Source organism: Podarcis pityusensis (assembly GCF_964106645.2).
Source record: "Podarcis pityusensis genome assembly, chromosome: 9".
NCBI classification, from domain to species: domain Eukaryota; kingdom Metazoa; phylum Chordata; class Lepidosauria; order Squamata; family Lacertidae; genus Podarcis; species Podarcis pityusensis.
Genome location: NC_138034.1, coordinates 70,830,316 through 70,857,504, shown reverse-complemented (window position 1 = coordinate 70,857,504; position 27,189 = coordinate 70,830,316). Strand labels below are relative to the sequence as shown.

Sequence of the window (27,189 nt, the reverse complement as noted above, 5' to 3'; positions counted from 1 at the left end):
CTGCATTCTAGGCTGTTTTAATTTGCCTGCTGAAAACCCTTCACAAAGCCTAGCAGGATGGCCCCGTGCCCAGGACAAACTGTTTGCCTTAGAATGCATTTTAGGGGGCTTGGCAGCACAAAGGGAATTGTTTCTTTGGAAAATGGTTAGCCTTAGGGGAGTCTTTGGAAGACAAATCATTGCCAAAAGTAGGAAGTGAGCATCTCTGAAAAGGAGATAGATTGGCTAACAATACAGCAGTGGGGGAAAACAGGTAAAGCAGTCAAAACAACTTTTTAAATCTAATGCATGGAAGTGTGAAATGTAATACAATTGGAATAAAATCCCTACCTCCCAGCTAGTCCCCCTCCCCATTTTTTTTCTTACTAAGACAAGACTTAGTTGCTATGGTAGCCTATGGCAATTTTGCAGCTATAGAGAGGAATTGCGTGTGATTAGCCTAGCTACAGAAAATCCACATAATCCACAATATGGCTTCCTATATGAAAGAAAGCAACACAAGCTGTAAATTTATAGGTTTGCAAATTGAACTTGTTGACAGAATAAACTTTACTTTTCTTAAATGCTTTATTGAAGTTAATGAAAAACAACAAACAGAAATTCATCCAGAAAGAAAACAGTAATAAATGTTACATCAAATCACAACAAATTATTACAACTATAACAATTTCCCCTCAATCCATCATGCATCTACCACTTATTTTTTCTAACGCACTATCCATTTTCCTTTATTAATTTCCATTAAAGACTTATTCTCCTATAAGTATCCACATCGCATAAGTCATTCAAGGCCTGCCATTGACATCATGTTATTACAATGTTCCTTAAGGTATTTTTTGTACATGTCCCATTCTTTAATAAATGTCTGTTCAGTATGACCTCTCAGTTTGCATGTCATTTTTGCCAACTTGGTGTATTCTAACAGTTTGCCACTCCAGTTTAGTCAGGGTTTTCCCCCTTTCCAATTTGTAGTGATTAATATTCTTGCAGCTACCATGGCATATAAGCATATTCCCCTCACTTTTTTTTATGTACGTATATCTGTGCCTAGTATCCCCAGGAGGAAGGTTTCCAGTTTTTTTTAATATAAAGGAGATCTTGAACATCCTTTTGAGCTCGTGATAAATTAAACCCCAAAATTCCTTTATTTTCTTACAGGTCCACTACGTATGTAGTACTGATCCTTCCACTTCCCCACATCTCCAACATTTACTTGAATTGTTTTTATACATTTTAGATAATTTTAATGGTGTTAGGTACCAGTGGAATCACATCTTCGTAAAATTTTCTTTCAAGGCATAACATGCGGTGAACTTCATATCTACCTTCCATTGCTTTTCACAAGCATCCATAGGGGGGATGTAACCAAAATCTTGAACCCATTTAACCATTACTGATTTTATCGTAACGGTTGTCATGCCCTTCCAGATCGAAGAGGTCTGTATTTTGTAATATACAGCATTCCCTGATCCAGGACAGGCAGGCCGCCTCGTAGTAGAGTTTCAGATCTGGCAGGGGAAATCCCCCTCTTTCTTTGAGATCAATTAATAATTTATGCTTAATCCTGGGCTTTCCCCCCTGCCAGATATATCTTGTTGCCAATCTTTGAGGCAATTGTCTGAAATAGGAAAAGTATTTATGGTAAAACATTCATTTTGATGGTGGATATCCCCCCCCCCCAACATAGTATTAATCTGCTCCAGATTTTTTAAATCTCCGTCCAGGTCTTAATGTAATTATCTTGAAATAGGTTGATATTTTTCACCGAGATCCATATTCCCAAATATTTTGCCTTTTTACAAATCATCAAGTTTGAAGCTCTTTCTGAATCGGCTCTCTCCTGTGCTGTTAGATTCTTAACCAGGAGCTTTGTTTTAGAACTGTTTAGTTTGAACCCCACCACATGCCCAAAATCCTTTATTGTTTCTAATACCTTTAATAAACTTTTGGGTTCTCTTTCGTAATGATGAGATCATCGGCGAACGCCTTTAGTTTGAATGCTTTCTCTCCTCATGTTATTCATTTTATATTTTTGTCCTCTCTTATTCTCTCTCCCCCCCCCCCCAGTACTTCCATTACCAGAATGAATATTAGCGGGGATAGCCGTCACCCTTGCCTTGTCCCTTTTCTTATTACACAGTCTTCTGTAATGTTACCATTAATAATGATCTTAGCCCGTTGGCTGCCTCTTCGAAGTTCCATTTGAGAATGTGAAGTTGGATTCACTCGAGATATAGTGCATCCACTTCACATTCTCTTTCAGAATGGTAAACTTTATTTATTGATTTTAGCCATGCCTTTCATGAATTTAAGAACACTTAGGAGCTGGGGCATTACCTAAACCCTCCTTTTTCATAACTTGGTTACTTTCTTCTCCCTCCCTTGATATGTAAAATAGTTGAGTAGTTCTTGCTCACTGGATTATACACACTAACTTTTGTGAGACCAGTTAGGCTTTGACTAGTTATTTTATTTTTTAGTGCAGAGATATATTGTGTGTTTCTGTGAGCTTTCCTTGTATCTGTAGAATGTTGTCAGAACTTTTGAGTGTCCACTCAAACAGGCTTGTGCAAGTATGGGTTTTCTGTTCGTTTGCATTAATTGTCTGGGAATAGATGAATATGAAATTGTCAGTACTTCTTGGAATGACTTAATGAAAGGTATACAACATATAGATCTTTAAAAGAATGTTTTACATTCTTGGGTTGTGTAAATCCCTCTTGGTTTTAATTTGCTTTTTCCTATTAAAACAGAAGGGAAGTAATTTAGGGTTGCTATACACCTGGAATTTCCCAGATATTGCTGGGATTCAGCCATTGTAAACAGTGTCCAGGTGGAAATCTGGATGTGTGGCAACCCATTTTGGTGAATTTCCTTTAAAAAAGCTCAACAACTCCAGATTTTCACTTCTCGAAATATGGCAACCCTAAGAAATTAAAACCATTTTCTGGTTTCTTTCTACTAAGACAAGTGTGTTTGTGTCTAGGATGGAATAGTTGCTCAGAAAGCTAAAATCAGGGATTAACTTAATCTTCGTTTTATCTACTCCTACATTTTGTGATCTAGTACTTAATCTTGTTTTAGTCATTTGGGACATTGAGCTAATGTTACAAAGGGGAATGTAGCTGTATCTTCAACCTGAGCAAAGATAAAATGCAATAGCAACATACAGGTCCTTTCAAAACAGCAGTCTGCTAACCAATGAGATTATTTAGAAAACCATGCATGACAGTGTTCTTAGAGTCATAACTTGCTGTTGGGTTTGTGTAAGCAGGATTGTGTAAGCAGCTGAAACTAACACATCTGGTAGGTCCAGCTTTTCCTGCTCAAGTTGTGCAGTACTGGTAGCTGCCTCAATCTCTTCAGTTGGGATATTCTCATGCCCTGCCTGTGCAGTGTCTGATGAAGTATCTGCAGTATCTGTCTGGGGCTCAATATCTGTCTTCTACTTTTTGAAGTAGTTGCAGATATCCATAGCTAGACAAATAAAACCAGCTGTGCTGATTTGCTCTCTCTCTCTAGCAACCTATATGGAAAACCTTCATGCCTTTCTGTCAACCTTCAAACCAATCAAAATGATAAGTTTCTGTTTTCTAAGAAAATGATTTTTGCTACCATTTCCTGAGAACCTTGCAAGCACTTTCAGTTTTTACTCTTCTCTGCTAGTTTTATTCTTGGCCACAGCCTCTCCCTGCTCCTCAGAAAGCATGATCGGGTCCAGCTGCAGCTCCAAGTGCCTCATCTGATCACAAGAAGGCATAACTCATTTGCTTATTGTTAAGGGTTTTCAAATCTTGCAACATTTGCAGAAGCATCATCATTAGAGCAGAACAAGCAGCATTCATCTGAACTGCCTACTGGCCCCCAGAAAAGTGCAGTGTCTGGCAACCAGCCTCAACAGGAGTTGTCTCGGAGATCATTCTAAACCTCTTGTTGACTGGCTGGATGTGCGTGTATCTGTGTACATTAAAACAAATGCATTAAGACTCCTGGGGTGTGGGGTAAGACTAGCTGATTATTTCTGTGATGGTCCCCTGATTGTTTCACTTGGCATTTATTTGTTTGTGGTTTATGGATTGTATATTTGTGGGAGATTTTCTGTTGTCTAGTTGTTTTGCTCTTACATTTGTGAGCAGTTCCCCTGCACAGGGCACCGAGCGGAAGGGATGCAAAATCAAGAAGCTATATAATCGAGAAGATTCATTTGGGGGTGCCAATATTTGGCCTTTGTCAGGGCGCCATATTACCAAAAATTACCAAAGTCTCCACCCCTGGCATAGGTGTAGATATTCAGAGTTCTTAATGTTTCTTTGCTTATTTTTCTTTGGTAGGGAAAAAAATCTATCTATCTATTAGTGCGTAAACCTCTCAATTTTTGTGTGTCCTATAACTTCTGTTTGCCAGTGATATGTGTATTGCTGATCTGTTCATCTGCCTGTATTAATTTGGCTGTGACTATAGGATTAGCCTCACTGTAGTGAAATCTGCTGCTGTTGTCCTGCAAATTCTGCCAACTGGACCCTCATTATACTAAACTTGTCCCGTATTTATTGCGGTCAGCACATTTTCCATAGCGCTTGAAGCCGAGAGCTTAGCAACTATTTGTTTACTTATTTCAAAGAACATTGTTACAGTCTAGACAGCTTTACTGGAATGAAGTAATGCTGCCTTGATTATGCCATGTGAATGACAAGCAGAAAACAAAATATGAGGGGAAAAATTGAAAATTAGTTTCTGTGCATTTAGTGCAATTTACTTGCAGGAAAAAATTGCTAGCTTCTTATGAATACTCCTAATTAATACTCCTAAAAATGAATAATAAATTCCAGAAGAGTAGTTTGGTAGTGTGCAGTTGAGTGGTCTGCTTCCTTGGAAACTAACATACTGTTCTGACTTTTGGCTGTGAAATCTCAGGCCATAGAGTATCAGTGGCCAACTTTTTTTTTGACAAGTGTGGCATAAGTAATTTTTTTTAAAAATATTAAGACTAATGTGTGCTGTGCTACACATGGCGCTCACACTGTATATGTGCTCTATGCTTTGGAGGGTTCTGCATTTTGTCTACTGAGTCAGGATTTAGGGAAAAGTGCAGTCCTGACTATATCATACCTGCATCTATAGGTCCTCCTGTTCCTGTTCCTGCTCCAGCAAACACCTACTGCCTGTAGCATCTGTGCCATGATGGTCCATGCCGAAGTATATTTCATCAGATACATACAGTGGGCCTGTGCATTTAATAATGTTGGCTGATTCTTCCTGCAAAAGCATGTGTCTAGGATTTAAATTAAGCCTGGGCTCGGTGCCAGGACTTTCACAATGATGTAATAGTTGGGACATTTTTTCCTGTACTTCCATACTGTTTTGAGAGGACAGTCTGGGCATGTGCTGATTTGTTCCCACATAATGAATAATCATGGTTGGTTGTCACATATATGAGTTTAGGAGCAAGGTTTTCAGGTCAGTTTTCAAAATAATGCTTGGTGCCAAAGAATGCTTCTATCTTACGGAAAATAGTAGTATTGTCCTAGGCTTTTATGTTAGTTTTAGAACATGCAAACCAGCACAGAATGGAAATCTACTATAAGCAAGTTAAAGAATGGCTTAAAGAACATAATGTGAAGATACATGAACTACAGAGTATAGCTCTGCTTTAACTGTTGCTATGGAAATGATTGTTGCAGGTTTTTGGGATACGTGCAAGGAATTGGAGGCCGAGGAAAGGAAGGGAGAAGAATTTCAAATGTATAGAATGGAGTGAGGCCTCTGTGCAAGTTGGCTGATCCTTATTCAATTGGATTTGGAGCAGGGGGAGGCAGTGGGGGGAAGCTTGGGGTAATTAATGTGTCAATTTCTATAAGTGAAACCACTGCAGCAAACAATATTTCCTCCTTGGCACTTACATGGGAACTTATTTAGTGAAGGAGTACTTTTGTAGTATGGTTGCCAGTTAAGATATCCAGAAAATAACCAGGATGGGAATCTCAGGGTAGGGAACCTCAGGTCTGAGGATGAAATGTGGCTGCCTAGGCTTCTCTTTCTAACCATAAAGATTGCCCTGAGAACTCTGGACCTTAATGCTGGGAACAAAAACAAGCAGCTTTTTTGAGGAGCGGGGGGTGGATGCGGGATGTCAATTTAATAAGCATTTAAATTCAGGTACTTTTATCTCCTCATTCTTTTCTACACATGTCTCCCTTGTAAGGCAGTTATCTTTGTAATATCACATTGGACATGGTAGTTCAATATTTACAGTAGTTTACAGATGTGAAAGTCAAGTGCAGTGATCAAGTGTCTTATCAGATGATACACAGGGAAATGACAAGATGACAAGGAACTGAACAGAAACCCATAAGTTCTTGTAATTGGGCTAGACTGCCTTGACTGACAGAAGAAGGGAATATTTGCTTTGCTTTTGTTAATTTCATTGAACTTTAACAAAATGCAAAACTAGACTGCAGTATTGAATTGAAAAGGCTCAGATATGAAAATGAAATATTGAGATCGCCCCAGGCAAGAGAACCACACAGCAGACTGTATTCCAGCACTTCACAGAACTCTTAATTCATATATGGGTATTGTCAGGGAACTGCCATCGGAAGGAAGGGAAGTGAAAGGGCTCACACAGGTTGGGAGAGACTCAGCAGCTGAAGAGGGAACCAGTAGGGGGAGAGGAGCTGGGCTGAGGGAAAGGGAGCTGGAGGGATGGCTCAGAGACACTTCCAGCGAAAACAGTGGGGAGGTTTCAGGACCTCCTGTAGGGACACCCACTCCTCGCCGGAAACTGTCACGCAGAGAGTCCAGAAGACGTGTTTCCGTTAAGGAGCTTTTATGTTGGAAGCGATTCCGAAAGCAACCACTGTCGGAATCTGCCAGCGACTGACGGAGCCATGTTTAAGGGGCTCCGTTACAGACAGAGGTTTGCAAACTTGACCAAACTCTGAGGGACTAGGATTTTACACACAAGCAGCTCATCGTCCCATCACAGCATTCCGACAGTCTTCGTGAGCAGCTTGTGCAGGAGAAGGCATCATGAGCAACCCAGCCGGAACCGGAGAAGCAGGAGCTGGAGCGGGTCCAAGCCTGGAAGAAAGGTACCGGGTGTTGGAGGTCCAGCTAGCGCTGCAGACGGCGAGGCTTGAGGAGAGGAGGGCTCAGGATGCAGACAAAAAGGGGAAAGACACCCAGCTCGTCAGAAAGGTACCAGGATTGGTGCAGAAGTTTGGGGGGGAGCCCAAAGACTATCATGGCTTTCGGACAGAGATGCAATATGCCCTCAATCTGCAGTTTGATGAATTCCCTGACGAGGAATCAAGAGTGGCTTTCGTGATTGGGCATCTTGAAAAGGGGGCGAGAGACTGGGTTAGACCCCTGATGGCAGCGAATAGTGACGTCCTAAAGGACACGATGAAGTTCTTTCGCGCCATGGATCTGATGTTTTCCAGCGATATTGAACAGGGAGTGGTCCGCAGACAGTTAATGGCTTGCAAACAGGGGAGCCGATCTGTCCGTGAGTACTGGACTGAATTCACCATGTTGATCCATAAATTGGGGTGGGATCTATCGGCGGAACCCATTCAAATGCTTTTTGAAGAAGGGCTTTCTTCGGCTGTGAAAGACGAACTTTCCCGGGCGCCCAGGGCGGAGTCTATGGACCAGCTGACCAAATCAGCGCTGACCATAGGAGCGCGCCAGGAGGCGAGAGCATTGGAGAGGCGGGAAGGGAAGGGGGAACGTTGGAAGGAGTTCCGCATTCCAGACATTCCAGAGCCAACTTTCCCGCCGGCAGAGCCGATGGAAATCGGAACAGCGCGCGCGCGCGCAGTTTCAAAGCCCAGTGAGGGGGGAAAGAAGGAGGGAAAAGGCGCCCGGAAATGCTATCTCTGCCAACAGCCAGGTCACTTTGCCAGAGTCTGCCCCCAGAGGAAGGAATGGCAAGGGATGGTAGGAGCTGTGGAGGGAAGAGAGGAAGAAATACCGAAGCAAGTAAAAGCCAACGCCTGGCTGCCACCGTCGGGGCACAGCAGTCAGGCCAAAGAGCAGTGAAAGTGCCCACGCCAGAACCTCCTAAACCCGCCCTAGTGATAGAAGTGGCGCTAGAGCTGCCAAACGGACACCCTCTAAAGATAAAGGCGCTGTTGGACTCAGGCAGCTCCTGCAATTTCATGAGCAAAGAGTTTGCAGCTGAACACCAGATACAGACGATCCCTTTAAGCAACCCCCTGCAGGTGACCACGATCGATGGCAGGGAGCTGTTGGGAGGAGAAGTCAGCTTGCAGACCGTCCCAATGATAATGAAGGTGGCAAGGCACACCGAACTGATAGCGTTTAATGTGGCCACCTTGGGAGGAGCTCCCATTATATTGGGGATGAGCTGGCTAGCGTTACATGATCCGCTGGTGGGCTGGCATCAGAGAGTGGTTTCTTTTGGTTCAGCACATTGCTTAGAACACTGCAAAGAGGGAAAGGGTTTGGCAGGGGCCCAAGCCACCCTAGCAGGGACTGAAGTAACGGAGAACGTGAAGGTACCACGACAATACGCAGATCTCCGCGACGTCTTCAGCGAAAGGGAAGCTGACCAATTACCCCCGCATAGACCCTTTGACTGTCAAATCAATTTACTCCCTGGGGCACAGCTCCCTGTAGGCAAGCTGTACGCCATGTCAGACAGAGAGATGCAGGAGCTAAGAGAGTTCATTGACAAGAACCTGAAGAGAGGGTTCATCAGAGAGTCCAGGGCGGTGGGGGGCAGCCCAGTGTTTTTTGTGGATAAAAAAAACACGAACAAGCCGAGGCTTGTGTGTGACTTCAGGGCCTTAAATGCAGTGTCAGAACCAGTGGCTTTCCCTATGCCCAGGATTGACGACATTTTGACAAGGGTCAGGAAGGGAAAGATTTTTACTAAACTGGACCTAAGGGGGGCGTACAACCTGATACGAATAAGGAAGGGGGATGAATGGAAAACCACCATGTTCACCCCTTTGGGGGCATTTGAATATTTAGTTATGCCCTTCGGCCTACAAGGAGGCTCCGCGTGCTTTCAATCGTTTATGAACCACGTCCTGGGGCCTTTGCTTTACAAGAATTGTGTGGCCTTCTTAGACGACGTGTTGGTGTATTCTGAGAATGAGGAGCAGCATGTGAGAGACGTCAGAGAAGTGTTGAGCAGGCTGCAAGCCAACCAGCTGTGGGTGAAACTGGAGAAGTGTCAGTTTCATACCAAGGAGGTGGAATTCCTGGGGTATCGCCTGTCAGACAAGGGATTGGCCATGGATCCCGGCAAGGTCCAGGCGGTGCTGGAATGGAAAACACCCAAAACAAGGAAGGATGTGCAGAGGTTCCTAGGATTTGGGAACTTCTATCGTAAGTTCATCCGAAACTTTGCCCACCTGACGGCGCCCATTACGGACTGTCTCAGCAGTAAGAAGAAGTTCGTTTGGACTGAGGAGGCGGAGCGAGCATTTGAGGAACTAAAAAGGGCCTTCGCCTCGGAACAACAACTCCTGCATGTGGATTTACAAAAACCGATGAGAGTGGAAACTGACGCATCAGACAGAGCGATTGGGGCGGTGCTTCTGCAGCCAGGGAAGGAGGAGTCAGAGTGGAGACCGTGTGCCTTTTTTTCGCGAAAGCTGAACAAATCCGAGAGGAACTACACGGTGTATGACCGAGAACTACTAGCCATTCATGAGGCGTTCCGGAGATGGAGGCACCTGCTAATTGGCGCACAACATAAGGTGCAAGTGTGCACTGACCACAAGAACCTAGAGTATTGGAGGACGGCACGAGTGCTCAACCAACGGCAAGTGAGATGGGCCCAGGAGTTCTCCAAATTTAACTTTGAGATTTGTTACGTGCCAGGCCCAGAGAACATTAGGGCGGACGCTCTCTCACGCAAACCTGAATATTTGGAGGAGGAGGGAGCACCCGAAGAGAGACATGTCATTCCAGAGGACCGCTGGGTGTGTGGGGCGGCATTGGTGGGACAAAGAGAACTGGTAGAGGAAACAGAGAATGATGAATACGCCCAGAATAAGCTCAGAGGTCTTAGGGGTGAGGGAGAGGAACCAGGGGGTTTCGAGGAAAGAAATGGAGCTTTGTATTACAAAGGGGCACTGTATATCCCTGAAGGAGACTTAAGGGGGAGGGTACTCAAGCAGTTGCACGACAGCCCCACGGCGGGGCATTTTGGACAACACAAAACCATGTGGTTGGTCACCAGGGAATTTTGGTGGCCTAAGGTGAGGGAAGATGTACGGGAGTATGTAAGAGGGTGTGAGCAATGCCAGTGAGCCAAAGGGGAGAGGCGGGCACCGGCGGGGCTATTAGAACCCTTACCAACCCCAGAACGACCTTGGGAGGCAGTGTCGATAGATTTTATGACTGATCTGCCGAAGTCCAAGGGGAAAACAGCCATCATGGTGGTGGTAGACCTACTAACAAAGATGTGCCACTTTGTAGCCTGCTCGCATGCAGTCACGGCGGAAGAGACAGCGAAGTTATTTGTAGAACACATTTTTAGGTTGCACGGGGTGCCATTGAGGGTGGTCTCAGACCGAGGAAAACAATTTACTTCCAGGTTCTGGAGGAAGCTCATGAGCTTACTGCAGGTGGAGGTCAACTTTTCGACTGCCCGGCACCCTGAAACCAACGGGCAGGCGGAAAGAGCAAACGGGGTCCTCCAGCAATACCTGAGGTGTTATGTCAATGACAGAGAGAATGACTGGGTAGAAAAGTTGGCGCTGGCGGAATTTGCCTACAACAATGCCGAGAATGTGTCCACAGGGATGAGCCCCTTCTTGGCTAATTATGGGTGTCATCCCAGGGCTTTCCCAGGGGGAGAAGGGGAGAGATGGGGTGTCCCGGCAGCCGAGCATTTTGTAGAAGAAATGGAAGCAATCCATCGTCAGCTCCAACTCAACTTAGAAAGGGCGAAGGAAGAATACAAGAGGCAGGCAGACAAGAACCGAAGGGAAGGTGAAACCATAAGGGTGGGAGATAGGGTGTGGCTGTCAACCCAAGGGTTGCCGTTCAAAGGAGGTTGTAAGAAATTAAGACCCAGGAGATTGGGTCCCTTTGAGGTCATTCAACAGGTCAACCCAGTGGCTTTCAGGCTCCGGTTACCCAACCACATGAAACTGCACCCAGTATTTCACAGGTCGTTACTGTCACCGTATGAGGGGGGACGAGAAGGGATGGCCACTCGGGGACCGGTCATAGAAGAAAGGGAATGCAGCAGCCATGTGGCAGAAATCCTCGACGCCAGATGGAAGGGGGATCAGGTGGAGTATTTGGTAGCGTGGGAAGGAGAACCGGAGTCAGAAAACACTTGGGTAATGGCAGAAGATATCAATGACGAGGTATTGATAGAAACGTTCCATCAAAGGTTCCCAAGGAAACCTCAGCCTGTGGAGAGGTTCCGGAGGGAATACTTTGGGACCACCGATGAGGAGGAGGAGTTGGAAGGATTCTCGGAATCGGAAGGGGAAGGGGAGATGGACTCTGAGGAGGAGGAGTACTTCGAGACCAGGAACCGCAACAGGTGGAGAGAAGTGTTCGGGACATCGGAAGATGAAGGAAGTTCATTCCGGGGTTTTGCCTCCTCACCGCCCGTAGAGGAGGGGGCGAGAGGGGATGAAGGGGGCCCTGGAGGGGAGGTGGATGTCAGGGAACTGCCATCGGAAGGAAGGGAAGTGAAAGGGCTCACACAGGTTGGGAGAGACTCAGCAGCTGAAGAGGGAACCAGTAGGGGGAGAGGAGCTGGGCTGAGGGAAAGGGAGCTGGAGGGATGGCTCAGAGACACTTCCAGCGAAAACAGTGGGGAGGTTTCAGGACCTCCTGTAGGGACACCCACTCCTCGCCGGAAACTGTCACGCAGAGAGTCCAGAAGACGTGTTTCCGTTAAGGAGCTTTTATGTTGGAAGCGATTCCGAAAGCAACCACTGTCGGAATCTGCCAGCGACTGACGGAGCCATGTTTAAGGGGCTCCGTTACAGACAGAGGTTTGCAAACTTGACCAAACTCTGAGGGACTAGGATTTTACACACAAGCAGCTCATCGTCCCATCACAGGTATGTTTACAAAACTCCACATACATAAGGTAACTGGGAATGCAAAAGTTCAGATTCTCAGGGACTTTTGGGCTAGCAGACCTTCATCACCTTGGATGTGTTTTGGCACAATGTTGCATAGCCTGGGCTTGTAGCAGTGATTCTTGTAGCCTGAAATTATGAGTGCAGTAAATGTACAAGGACACCAAAATCAATCTGAAGTTCAGTTCCTATTAAAAAGAGGAAGAGTTGCTATGTTGACATTTCTGGCATCTACACTGGAGTGAATAATATGTGGGAATGATAAAACATTGTAATGCAAGGCTGATTTAGTTGTAAACAGAGTGTGAGACGTTTCAGCAATAGCAGCTCACTGTTGGTGTAAATTTGCTTTTTCAACTCTTTTGTGTAACTAAGGAGGGAAGACAACTTATTTAGAATATTTTTTGTTGGTGTAACAGGGTTTAAGTCTTAAGAATATATTGCCTGGTATGGCTGTTTTCTCTCTGCATATTTCCAGTAAAACTCATCTGTTGCTCTGGTCAAGTTTCTTTGCGTTTTTTAAAATCTCTGGTTAGTTTTTTAGAAGCAAAGTTTTTGGCCTGCACTATAAGAAAGCTGCTTTTACTCTATCTCATAATGCATTTGATGGTTCTGTTAACATGCATATGTCTCCTCCAGAAGTTTCAGAATTTGCAGAACATTGTTTGAAGCTTGTAGTCACAGTGGGAGTCTATATAGTCAAGCACTAATTAAATCTGGGAAACATTTGCCTAAGCAAGCTGACTTTATACCATTAACATTTTTCCTGTCATTCACAACTCTGAATCTGCCAGTTTTGACACAAAATAGTTACTTTACAGTCTGACAGTCTAATCTTCTGAATTGGCTTCCAATAGTGCTCCTCACTAGCCTTGCAGGTGGTAGAGAGTTAAGAGAGCTGAACCAGATCAGTGACAGTTTTTAAAATGTTACGTCCAAGAGGCTTATGTAGAATAGGCAAGAAGCTACAACCAATAACATTTTCTGTTTTGGTTTACTGTGCTTGCCATTTGGCACGCCAGCTTGCTGAATATTTTACCAAAAGGGCCAGAGGTCTTGGCAAAGTGCAAGTTCATCCTTATACTCTACATTCTTTCCTAGCACTGGGACAGAGATAATTGACATGTTGTGGGATAGATGATATGGCGCTGACTCTAATTCCCTGTCATTGCCAAACCTCTGATCCTTAAAAAGTTGTGCTGGCCTAGGTCCCATTTAAGAAGGGTATGACCTTCAGCTTGTGGAGTTTGTTATCGCCTGGGTTGTAAATTGGTTTATAGATAATTATTGCACTGTGAAATTAAGTCCTCAATTTGCTCCATAAAACAAGAATTGCAGGAAAGTAGCAGTAAACTTCCTCATTCTCTCCTGCCAGTTCCTCCTACCAAGCTTAGTAGACCAACTGTGCAGTGACAGTGATTGTCTCCCCATGGCCACTTTAAAGACATTAAGTGAATGGCTCTAGGTTTTTTGGTTGGATGTTAACCATTCGCATGCAATGTCTGCTCCCCTCAGCAAGTGCTCTGGTTTCTAGCTGCAGCAATTTCAAAATGCTAGTGACACTCCGGTCTTCTCTGTCTCCCTACCCTCTCCAAAAACATGGACTGTGATTTATGGCCAAAGTTAGAGATAGGGAATTAAGTCCACACTTAATTTTGAAAGTGGGAATATGGTGTGTATTCAACTAAGTTTTACTCAGAGTAGTCCCATTGAAATTTATGAACATGACTAAGTTAGGTCCATTCATTTCAATGGGTCTGAGTGAAGCTGTTGAATACCACCCATTTTTATTTTTTTTAGAAGCTCAGTGGCAAAGGAAAAGTATTATTAGAGTGAGACAGGTTTTCCCCTCTATCCTACCTGCCTGTGAGGCAAAAAAGAACAAACTTCAGTGCATCCACTTCCAGGCCACTCACAATTCGTAACAGCACAGGTTCGTTATTACTCTTGTGATATTTGGTTACCTTCGGATTTTACTTTTGCAGGCCTCTTGACAAGATCGATATGAAAAATCGACTGAAAACACTGGTTCTCTTGTAAACAGAGTTTGAAAGAGCGAGATCCTCAAAAATTTCACTGCTAACAGTATACAGCGGAGAGGTAGTGTCCTGTGTGGGGTAGCATGCCTAGGACAACATTCACCTAAGCAGAAGAGTTAACATGTATGTGCAATATAGAAAATCGGAAGCTACAACTGATGATAGGATTTGCTAAATTGTTAGAAATTCAGGCCAAATGCTGTGCATCTGTTTTCTAACCTGTGAATGTAGATCCTCTGATAGACCTAAGTCCCATTTTGTTTTTTCATCTGTCACTGTTTTTCACTTCTCCTATATACTATTAAGCTGGTTATAATTGCCTTCTAATAATAGAAAACACTTCTAGTGACCATTCACAGGGATCAGGTTTTGATCTTGGAATCTCTTTAAAAGGATTGGGGTTTTTGTTTGTTTGTTTGTTTTTGGTTCAAGGGTGGTAGTGAGGGAGATATAAAAGACTCAACTTATCATGGAAAAGTTGTGGAAGGTAGCTTTTTAAAATGTTTTCATATTAAGCAGCCAGTCCATTAAGACATTTCTGCATCAGTTGAGTGCCCCCCATTGTGAGTGGATCATATTTTCACTTCTACATTTCTTTCAGGGGGTGAAGGACATTCATTAGTTTATCCCATTTTATTCTCACAACAACCCTCTGAAGTTAGACTGAGAGTGAGTGACTGGTCCAACGTTACCTAATAAGCTAACTGATGAGGAAAAAATTGAATACAGTGGTACCTGTATTGAGATTGAGGTTGAATCCTGACAAGACAGAAGTACTGTTTTTGGGGGACAGGGGGCGGGCTGGTGTGGAGGACTCCCTGGTCGTGAATGGGGTAACTGTGCCCCTGAAGGACCAGGTGCACAGCCTGGGAGTCATTTTGGACTCACAGCTGTCCATGGAGGCGCAGGTCAATTCTGTATCCAGGACAGCTGTCTACCAACTCCACCTGGTACGCAGGCTGAGACCCTACCTGCCCGCGGACTGTCTCGCCAGAGTGGTGCATGCTCTAGTTATCTCCTGCTTGGACTACTGCAATGCGCTCTACGTGGGGCTACCTTTGAAGGTGACCCGGAAACTACAACTAATCCAGAATGCGGCAGCTAGACTGGTGACTGGGGGCAGCCGCCGAGACCACATAACACCGGTCTTGAAAGACCTACATTGGCTCCCAGTACGTTTCCGAGCACAATTCAAAGTGATGGTGTTGACCTTTAAAGCCCTAAACGGCCTCGGCCCAGTATACCTGAAGGAGCGTCTCCACCCCCATCGTTCTGCCCGGATGCTGAGATCCAGCGCCGAGGGCCTTCTGGCGGTTCCCTCATTGCGAGAAGCAAAGCTACAGGGAACCAGGCAGAGGGGCTTCTCGGTAGTGACGCCCGCCCTGTGGAACACCCTCCCATTAGATGTCAAAGCGATAAACAACTACCTGACATTCAGAAGACATCTTAAGGCAGCCCTGTTCAGGGAAGTTTTTAATGGGTGATTTTACTGTATTTTTGGTTTCTGTGGAAGCCGCCCAGAGTGGCTGGGGAAACCCAGCCAAATGGGCAGGGTACAAATAATAAATTATTATTATTATTATTATTATTACCTCGGGTTACAAGCACCTCAGGTTACAAACATTTCGGGTTACAGACTCCGCTAACCCGGAAATAGTACATTGGGTTAAGAACTTTACTTCAGGATGGGAACAGAAATTGCATGGCGGCGGCGCGGCGGCAGCGGGAGGCCCCATTAGCTAAAGTGGTATCTCAGGTAAAGAATGGTTTCAGGTTAAGCATGGACCTCCGGAATGAATTAAGTATGTAACCAGAGGTACCACTGTATAGGTTTTCTCAGTCTGACTCCACCATTCTGAACACTGGTTTAAAAGAAACAAGGCTGTTTCTGTTTAAGATATTTGTTTGCTGCTTTCTCATCAATAGCATGGCTGCCTATGCAGCAAAGTGTTCATTAAATCATGAGTACCTGTTTACTCATAAGTTTTGTAAAATTCTAATTAATGTCAAGTTATCTTGTTCTTTGAGGAAACTAAAGGATTAATTGCAATCTAAATGGGAAGGTTAGCTGCAGTCAAAGGAGATTATTTTTTTCAATTTAGTAGTAATGACTGTCCAGAATTGTTTAGCGTGATCTAACAGAGGTGGGTAACACACCCCATGCATTCTTGATTTCATGTTTTGAACTCCAAAGTCCTCTGAGAGAATCAGATGAGGCATTGCTCCCTTTTCCTCTAGGGCTCATACTTGCCATTAGCTCTTCCCTTCGATAACAGTATTTCCCATCTTCAGGTAGGTAGCCGTGTTGGTCTACCACTGTCGAAATAAAAAATAAAATAAAATAAATGTCAAGTAGCACCTTAGAGACCAACTAAGTTTGTTCTGGGTATAAGCTTTTGTGTGGATGCACGCTTCTTCAGATACCAGATACTTCTTCAGATGCTTCAAAGCATTTTATTTATTTAAACAACATGGTTTGCTTGTTAGGTCATGTATGTCATTATATTTGTCTGTACCTGGAAATCTTGTGGGTTCAAGATCATTTGTGGGACGAGGGCAATTGCTGTAAAAGTAATGAATCTCTTCATGATTTTCTTCTCCCTGTGTTCATCACATATATTATTCTGTTAATTCACAAAACTAAAAATTTATTACTTCATCCTGGAGCTGCTCAGTTAAATATTGTATTGGGATTATAAATTATTTACAGTGACAGTGACTATATTAGCACTGGGATGGAGTCCAGCAGAGGAAGGTAAGGTGGATCTACACCATTTTGTGCATTTGAATGAAGATTAGATGCCTTTCTGAATGAGAGGCAGTGGCCAAATTCAAGTTAATGGGGCCTGATACTGTAATTACTGGAGGAAATTCAATCTTCTATTGGAATCCATTCTGCTAGCTATGCTTGAACTGCAGAGCCAATATTGCTGGTTGTGATATGCATTCCTTTTACTCTCAGGGATTATGGAGAGCGCATTTGGAGAAGTGTAATAGACCCCTTCTATATCAAATGGATTGCATGAAGAACTTCACAGGCGATTTCTTCAAAAGCATTTGAGTACTTTTCTGACACCACTAGGGAGAAAGCTTTAGGCATTTATTCAAAAGTGTTGTCCTCTGGATTGTGAAGTAGTTCAGTTGGTTGAACAGTATTATGAAAATGACTGAATGAAGAATAAGCTATTAGAAAATCAGGGATATAATACCCCCCCCCCTTTGTGGTAAGTAAATGCACAATTACAGTACTCAAGTTCCTTTTCCATCTCTTGCCAGATTTCCCAATATTAAGTCTCCCCCATTTATTTATTTATTTATTTATCTATTTTACATATCTTAATACATTGATTATACAGTCCAATATTAGTGTGTGTGTGTGTGTGTGTGTGTGTGTATTTTGTTCGTTTTCTCTACAGGCAATGGGCTTTGTTATATATTTTAGGACACCTGATGCAGCTAGCTAACATGATTGTTGCAGTCTCTCACTAGTTTTTCCTACTGAAAACATATGACGTGCATGCATACATATGTAAGCAGTTTTCAGTGTGTTTTGGGCTGCCTAGCCCAAGCAAGACTGGTAAGCATTGCTTCCTCCACCATGTTGTATGAATCCTTCTTGATAAAAGAGAAGAAATGCTGGATTTCCTTTTTTTCAGGGCAAATGTTTCCAGTCCATATGCTTAATCTGTAATTTAGAGTTCCCCCCTCTTTGTTCCGGATAGTGGAAAAAACACAACTACAAATCTTAACTATGACTGCACAGGTTTTGATTTAATAATATTTATATTTATATTTATATTTATATTTATATTTATATTTATATTTATATTTATATTTATATTTATATTTGTAGTCCAAGCTGTAGAAGTAAAATGCTAGCAAAGTCAGTGTGAGTTATGTGTGACACATATGCCATTCGTAGACGTTATTCCTGTCCAGGGCTAGTGTACTGCGGTTTTACATACTTGCCCTTTTTTATTTTATTCCTAAACTGTGATTATGTTGTTAGGTTTTATCTCTTGTGCAATCTCAAATTATCTATTTTCTACATAACCTTTATGGCAACATCTGAAAAGCACTATTGTTAAGTCCGTCTGTTTTCAGGTTGACCAAAACTGGTCCTTGGTTGCCAGTGATCCCGCCCCCCGCCCCTGTGTATGTGTGTCATGTGTGTTTATTATTTAAAGCTAAAGTGTGGCAGTCACTTGTTTCTTGGCATGTGCCTGCACCAAAGTAAGTCTGCAGGTCAGTGTTATTTCTGTTCTTCTATTAACATGACAGTGGTACCTCGGGTTACAGACGCTTCAGGTTACAGACTCCGCTAACCCAGAAATAGTACCTCAGGTTAAGAACTTTGCTTCAGGATGAGAACAGAAATCACGCGGCGGTGGTGCAGCGGCAGCCGGAAGCCCCATTAGATAAAGTGGTACCTCACGGTACCTCAGGTTAAGAACAGTTTCAGGTTAAGAACAGACCTCCAGAACGAATTAAGTTATTAACCCAAGGTACCACTGTATAGAAATCATTTGAAAGGTTATAAAACTTAAAAGTACCGGTATGTAACAAAAGTATGACAAAACCATGAAGTTTAGTGGTGCAAAACCTCCATTGGAACTATCTGCTTGAGTTGCACCAATTTTTTTTTCTGTGGCTAAAAGACAGCTTGGGCCCCCTCTGTCATCTCTTGGGGGGTTGCACTGCTTGTCAGTGAATAATGAGAGGTGCTTACAAGCAATGTGTGTTTTCTTGATGTGTTTCTTGATGCTTGCTGCCTTTCTTTTCTCTAAATTTCTACCTTCATTTCTGTTATCTACTTGTCTCTTCAACAATCCCCCCATATATTTTTGTTTCCTTCTTTCCCTATCTTTCTCTCTGCCCCCCCCCATCTCCTTCCTATTTGTAACTGAGTTCTAGTTGTATCTGTTTCCATACATCATTGTGATATCCATAATAGGATTCATTATTTGGTTGAATACAAATTGATTAACCTCTTTAGTTGTTTGTCTTTAGGTTAGACAGCACACCCCTAGGGTATGCAAAGTTGTTTTCTAATATTTATAATCCTTTATATGAGGTAGCTATGTAGCATTTTATAGAACTTAGAAAGGATTTTATGCTAGGTAAAAGACTGCAGAGAACTGGCAGAATTTTTTGGGTCCTATCTATTATTATTATTTATGGGACGTGAGTGGCGCTGTGGATTAAACCACAGAGCCTAGGGCTTGCTGATTGGAAGGTCGGCAGTTTGAATCCCTGCGACGGGGTGAGCTCCCATTGCTTGGTCCCTGCTCCTACCAACCTAGCAATTCGAAAACACGCAGTGCAAGTAGATAAATAGGTACCGCTCCGGTGGGAAGGTAAACGGCGTTTCTGTGCACTGCTCTGGTTCGCCAGAAGCAGTTTAGTCATATTGGCCACATGACCTGGAAGCTGTCTGCGGACAAACGCCAGCTCCCTTGGCCTATAGAGCGAGATGAGCGCCACAACCCCAGAGTCTTCCATGACTGGACCTAACGGTCAGGGGTCTCTCTACCTTTATTATTATTATTTATTAAATTTATATACCACCCTTCATCTGAGGATCACAAAGCGGTTTACAGGATATGTCTGTTTAGACATAAGAAACCATGATTGTTGTTACAAAAATGAACCTGCATAAGCCTTGGTCTTGCTCTCCTCCCCTCCCCTCCCCTTCTGTGTATATGAGTAGAAGGTCAAAAGCACCCAGCCTACAGCTCTGTTGGTAGAGCATGAGACTCTTAATCGCAGGCTCATGGGTTCGACCCCCACATTGGGCAAAAGATTCCTGCATTGCAAGGAGTTGGACTAGATGACCCTTGTGGTCCCTTCCAACCCTGAAATTCTATGATCTATTTTTGAACTAACTGCAGTTTCCCATTATGTCTTAATTCAGGGAACTGTGCTTGCTTTTAAAAGCGGATAGTTAGAAAACCTAAGTATCAAACCACGGCACTTGTGTAGACTTATTTTCATAATAACAAATCATGGATTATTGTTAAACATCTGAACAAGACCTTTTCTTTGAATGGGTTTATCTGAACCAGTGTGGTCTAGATGGGTCAAATTGTACTTAAGTCATGAATTTAATGGTAAAACTAAGCTACATACTTCTGGCTATGTCTATCATCCTCACTGATACAAATGGAAAAAGTGGCCTACATAAAAAGGCTTGCCAAGGGACTCTGGATATTAAATTATGAACTTTGTGGCCTAGATAGGAGACCAAGCCAGATGAAGTTGCCGTAGATCTTCTATGCTGAATCTTCTTCATACACAGATAGAAACAGGCATATGCAATAGCATGATGCTTCTGGACTGGTTAAACTTTGTATAGGGACTTGACCTTCAGCTGGATGCATACTTCACTTAGCACCAGATTTCTGCTTCTATTTGGACACCCTCTGGCCTCTAGGCTAGATTTGGATACAGGCACTCAAGACTCCAACAGAGTACAGTAATCAGAATGGCTGCAAAGATGACCCAAAGAAAGATAGTAGAATATATTGTAAACTGAAAGAGCAGTTGAAATTGCTATTTTTTTAATTCAACACATATTTACTATGCTACATATCAACTTCAAAAATGCTTCCATAAATGTAAATTTTTGATGTATTTTTTCACAAAAAAATTGTTAATTATAGCTACGGAATGGAAAATGAGTTCGTATTCACTGGAACCAGCCCTAAGTCAACAATAATTTAAGTTGCTATCATTGTCATCAGACTTTTAGGAAACTAGGAGATAGCATCTTCTCAGTGTCTTACGGGATTTTTATTTTATTTTAAAAGAAGAATCTTTGGCTAAAAAGACCCCAAAAACACATTTGTAGAAATGTTGTCTTACTGATTCAAATCAGAAATAACTCTTATGGGGAATGTAAACCATCTCTGTTGTTGTTGTTGTTGTTGTTGTTGTTGTTCCTCCTATACATAATTAGTAAATGTAACCCCTTTCTAGTTTGAGTCTTGATTTAAGTTCTTAGTGATATGCAACTATATACACAGGTTTAGAATCATAATTGACTGATTTATTGTTTTCTTGCTCTAGGGAGCATGACTTCTGCAACTTCACCTATCATATTAAAATGGGATCCCAAAAGTTTGGAAATCAGGACCCTTACTGTGGAGAGACTGTTGGAGCCACTAGTTACACAGGTAAGCACAGCATTAGCTGCTATTCTGTTTGTTTAGTCATACTTTACATAATTTTCAGTATTTATAATATGGTGGGAGCATTGTTAACTCATGAATGCAAGACAGAAAGACAAGGTAGGTTAAATATCTTTAGCTGAAATAGTTGTACAGTATTGCACATTTTTCAGGCTTCACCAACATTTTGATTCTGAGGGAGAGGGCGAGCAAAATTTCAAGTTGGATAGAATAAAGTTCTGAATTATGATGGGTGGCCTTGAGTTGTCAGGTTTTCTTTGTCACAACTAATCATATACTAAAATGTGGATAGTAATTTAGCATTAAGAAGATGAAGAAAACCTTCAGTACATGATATGAATGTTAATGATGGTTGCATGTCTAAATAGTTCAATATCATCCATAGTTGTTTTCTTGCTGCCATAGTTATCAGAAGTGTTCAATTAGCAAAAACCTTTTGTTTAAACATGTTGTGATAAGGCTTTTCCATGTTCATTCAAGTTACAAAATGGTGGGAGATTGCATCTGTCAATGGCCACACTTTTAACAGATGTCTGCTGAAAACCTTTGTATTCTGACAGGCTTATTCAGGCAATTAAAAATACATTTTTCTATAATAGTTAAATGATTTTTTATCGAATACTTTTATGTATAACTATTGCAATCTACTCTGATATTTTTTATGACTAGCAATATATATATTTTTATAAAAAAATAGAATGAATTATAAATGAGTATTATATAATAGCCTAACTTGTGGTTTAACTTTGCCAGTACTTAGGCACTAGCTTGCTGTCAGAAGCAGAGCAGTCCCAGATCTGTATGTTCACTGGAAGCTACCATTCCACATTACAAGTACCCACCTGGCAACCAGGGCCATCCCTGTGAAAGGATGCAGTTTGGATGGCCCTTGAGAGACTGCTGCCTCTTGAGGACTTTGTCCCCTTGCCTCCACATCTGTGAAAACTTAAGCTGCAAGCTCTTTGAGGTTCAAGCCTATGTTTTGTGCATTGTTCGCATGTGAAGTCCCATGTATATTGTAGTTCTATATAAATAATAATATTGCTATTAAGTTTCCTAGGTTTTTTGTGGCTTACTAACATATGGCTACCAGATTTTTTTCAATGAATCTGGGGACACTTTTTTTTTTAAGTTACATGCTTTATTATCCCTAATTACATCTATACTTCAGCTGTTTTGCTGTCTTGAGAAGTCCAGAGAAGAGAGAAACCTGGGGGGTGGAGTTGGAAGCAGAGTTTGAGAATACGACTGTGGGAGGTTCACGGAATCACAGATTTGGAAAGGACCTCTGAGGGGCATCTAGGCCAACCCCCTGCAATGGAGGTACCTCAACTCAATCAGCCTCAACTTAAAAGAACTTAAGGCTTCCCTGCTCCAATTTGACTTCTGCAGTTACCGGCCGTCAGGGACATGCTCTCGTTCACGCTCTCTCAGCTGCTCAGCTCTGCCACCGCTCCAGTTGGCCAGGGGGATCAAAGTCATCTCACCCCTCCGCACCTTGCCCAGCAGAGAAACCACGCCCCTTGTGCCCCTCCTGGACAACTGCGCACCACCCACCCACGACTCCCGAGCCTCCCCCAATCTCCTGCCCCCTTCCACCTTCGTTTTGAGAGTTTCACAGTGTTCGAAAGAAGAGCTTTGCACATTGCCCAGCAGAGAAACCGTGTACCTTGCACCCCTCCTGGGCAACGGCCGTCCACCTGCAATCTCTCAAAACGAAGGTGGAAGGGGGCAGGAGATTGGGGGAGGCTCAGGAGTCACAGGCGGGCGGTGCGCCGTTGCCCAGGAGGGGCGCATGGCACGCGGTTTCTCTGCTGGGCAAGGTGCAAAGTCCTTCTTTTGCACTCTTCGATTCTCCACCTACCTCTGCCTCTGCCTGTGCAAAAACTATCTTCCCACCCCTCCAGCTGCATATTACTCCAGGAGAGCAGGGTGTCACATTTCCTGGGGACAATTAATGAAATCCGGGGACATTCCAGGGACTGAATTTGTCTGGGGACAGATTTGCAAATCCGGGGACTGTCCCTGAGAAACAGGGACATCTGGTAACCCTATACTAACACTATTGCAGCAAAATATTAAGGAAAACACTTTTCCTTTTTGATATCATTAGAATAAATGCCTGCTGCCAATTTGTTTCACAGTTGCTTATACCAAAGTTAAGATGTCCCCACTCCCCTTCTTCACAGTCACGCTCTAAACACTTTGATTAGTAGTTGCAGAAGCACTAGTACTGCCTTTTGTGTAATTTTGAAATAAATGAGTGCTCTAGTACCTATTGCTCCTATGTGAAGAGACACTTATTTTTTATCTCTCATGCATTTGTGTTTTGTAGACCAGTTTGTCATTTGTACAAGATAGATATGGAAATATAATCATAATCCAAATTATAGAAGCACAGAGTATTTGCTGCAGAAGAGACTAAGGCATGCCCAGAATATGAAAGGGTGAGAAAGAAGGTCAAATGCAATTTTGTAGGATATTCAGATATAATTGCAAGGAAACATTTCTGCAAATAATCATGAACCAGGGAATTATTAAGAAAAATAATGATAGTAATAGGAGCAATATCAATGAACATTAAAATATATGCTGTTCACCAGATAAAGATGAGAAATTGTAACCAGTTTTCCTGAAATCTTGCACAGTACAGTGGTACCTTGGTTTAAGAACAGCTTAGTTTATGAACAACTTGGATTAAGAATGCTGCAAACCCAGAAGTAGGTGTTTTGGTTTGTGAACTTTGCCTTGGAAGCAGAACATGTTCCGCTTCCTGTTGAGTGTGTTTCATTGGTAAATTGAGTCCCCCGCTATGGGAAAGCATGCCTTGGTTTAAGAACGCTTTGGTTTAAAAACAGACTTCTGGAATGGATTAAGTTCATAAACCAAGGTACCACTGTACAAATAAAAAAAGCAAGATGCATAAAAAGGCTAGAAAATTACTTTCCAGTACGAAATAACTCTATTTATTTATTTGATTTGATTTATATACTGCCCTTCATCACAAGATGTTAGGGCAGTTCATAAAATAAAATACAAAGTAAAAGCACAAATAAGTTGTTAGAACACAAACAACAAACCAATATCCCCCACAAACATATTTTAAAGTCTGTGGACTATTAATCAACCAAAGCCTGCCTGAAGAGGAATGTTTTCTCCTGGCACCTAAAGGTATATAATGAAGGCGCCAGACAAACTTCCCTGGGGAGAGCATTCCACAAATGGGGAGCCACTGCAGAAAAGACCCACTCTCCTGTTGCCACCCTCCGGACCTCATGAGGAGGAGGCACGTGAAGAAGGTCCTCAGAGGATGAACGCACGAGTCTGGGTTAGTTTATGTGGAGAGAGGTGACCACTGAGGTCCTGAGCTATTTAAGGCTTTGTAGGTCAAAACCACACTTTGAATTGGGCCCAGAAGCTAATTGGCAGCCAGTTCAATCAGGGCAGGATGGATGTAAGATGCTCAAACCATCTTGCCCCAGTGAGCAACCTGGCTGCAGAATTCTGCACCAGCTGAAGCTTTTAAACCATCTTCAGAGGCAGCCTTATGTATAACATATTACAATAATCCAACCTAGAGGTTACCAGAGCATAAACAACAGAAGTTAGACTCCTTCTTCTTTTCTTCTTTGGTGATCACTCATAGCCAAGTAAGATTGTCTTCCATGAACAAGGTCTTAGCGGTGTGTCTTTGGGTGACTGTGGAGGCCAATTCTGGACCCACACACCCTTCCACAGTGGGGACATAGGTTTCTGGGTGGGAGTTGATCATGGTGAGGGTTTGCCAAATGTGCCTTCCTCTTAGCTTGTTTCTCCTTTTCGTTCTGAGTTTGAGTGTCTTCAGAGTCCATGACACCTTTGGTAAAGGCTGTTCTCCAACTGGAACCCTTGCAGGCCAGTATTTACCAGTTGTCGGTGTTTACACTACATTTTTTAATATATGCCTTGAGAGTCTTTAAACCTCTTTTGTTGACCACCAGTAATACACTTTCCATTTTTAAGTTCAAAATAGAGTAGTTGCTTTGGAAGATGATAATGAAGCATCCGCACAACATGACCAGTCCAACAAAGTTGATGTTGAAGAATCATTGCTTTGACACTGGTGATCTTTGCTTCTTCCAGTACACTGACATTAGTTCGCCTGTCTTCCCAAGTGATATGTAAAATTTTTCAGAGACACTGTTGATGGAATCTTTCGGGGAGTTGGAGATGGTGTTTATAAGTGGTCCACGTTTCACAAGTAAAGTTGGTAGTACAGTGGCTTTGTAAACAGCCATTTTGGTTTCCCTGTGAATGTCCTGATCCTCAAACAGTCTGTACTTCAGTTGGGAGAAAGCCTCACTTGCAGCGCTCAGGTGATGCTGGATTTCAGCATCAGTGTTGTCTCTTGTGGAAAGATGACTGCCCAGGTAGGAAAAATGATCAACATTTTCCAGTGTTACACCATTAAATTGGATTTGTGGCTCTGCAGAGGGTTTGTTTTGTGCTTGTTGTTGCAGCACTTTGGTTTTTTGGATGTTGAGCTTTTTGTAAGCTTCTGTGAAGATATTTAGGATGGTTTGAAGGATATCCTCTGAGTGCTCAGACACTATGTCATCAGCATATTAAAGCTCTATGATGGAGGTTATGGTCACCTTACTCTTTGCTTTCAGCCTACTCAAGTTAAAGAGCTTTTCATCTGTTCAATGTATGACTTCTTGGATATAGTTAGGAGACAGTTTGCTAAAATCCTTGCAAGAATTTTGCTGGCTGCAGCTAATAAAGAAATGCATCGATAGTTTTTGCACTCTGTTCTATCACCTTTTTTAAAGAGATTGATAATTTACCTCTAGGGACATGGGTGGCGCTGTGGTCTAAACCACTGAGCCTCGTGGGCTTGCCGATCAGAAGGTTGGCGGTTTGAATCCCCACACCCGAGTGAGCTCCCGTTGCTCGGTCCCAGCTCCTGCCAACCTAGCAGTTCGCAAGCACGCCAAAAGTGCAAGTAGATAAATAGGTATCGCTCCGGCAAGACGGTAAACGGTGTTTCTGTGTTTCTGTGCGCTGCTCTGGTTTTGCCAGAAGCGGCTTAGTTATGCTGGCCACATGACCCGGAAAAACTGTCTGCGGACAAATGCCGGCTCTCTTGGCCTGTTAAGCCTGATGAGCGCCGCAACCCCAGAGTCGTCTGCGACTGGACTTAACTGTCAGGGGTCCTTTACCTTTACTTTTTAAAGTTTGTTGGGATCTCCTCGCTCTCCCAGATTTCTTTGATGAGCTTGTGAAGTTGTGGTGTAGCCAGTGTGGTGTAGTGGTTAAGAGCGGTAGACTCATAATCTGGTGAACCAGGTTCGCGTCTCCGCTCCTCCACATGCAGCTGCTGGGTGACCTTGGGCTAGTCACACTTCTTTGAAGTCTCTCAGCCCCACTCACCTCACAGAGTGTTTGTTGTGGGGAAGGAAGGGAAAGGAGGATGTTAGCCGCTTTGAGACTCCTTCAGGTAGTGATAAAGCAGGATATCAAATCCAAACTCTTCTTCTTGTGTAAGTTCAATTCCACCCACTTTGAAGACTTCTGCAGGTATCCCATTAGGTCCACTGGCTTTGTTGTTTTTCATTTGGTTAATAGCTGTACACAACTCTCCCAGATTTGGAGATACTGCAAGCTGATCTCTAATTTGTTTTGCGGAATTTGTGAGAGGACCTCAGCAGCTACGAGGGAGTTGTGGTTACGAAGATGCTGGTAAAGTTAGGCTATCCTTGTCCAGATAGGGCATAGCTGGGCCACCAGCCAAAGCTGATGGAAGGCACTCTGAGCCACCAGTGCCACCTGAGCTTCAAGTGACAGCAGCGGATCCAGGAGTATCCCCAAGCTATGTACCTGCTCCTTCAA

The 27,189-nt window shown here is 43.1% G+C and overlaps 1 protein-coding gene across 4 annotated transcripts in view; it reads left to right on the top strand.

Annotated features, from left to right (window-relative positions):
• The window catches only part of CTNNA2 (catenin alpha 2), a 528,364-nt gene that overhangs the window by 33,697 nt on the left and 467,478 nt on the right, over window positions 1-27,189 (top strand). For all 4 annotated transcript variants that reach the window (XM_081020737.1, XM_081020736.1, XM_081020739.1 and 1 more), the window contains exon 2: window positions 21,197-21,303. In XM_081020737.1, coding sequence (XP_080876863.1) covers window positions 21,202-21,303 — 102 coding nt within the window. In that variant the 5' untranslated portion in view covers window positions 21,197-21,201. The remainder of the gene's footprint in view (window positions 1-21,196; window positions 21,304-27,189) is intronic.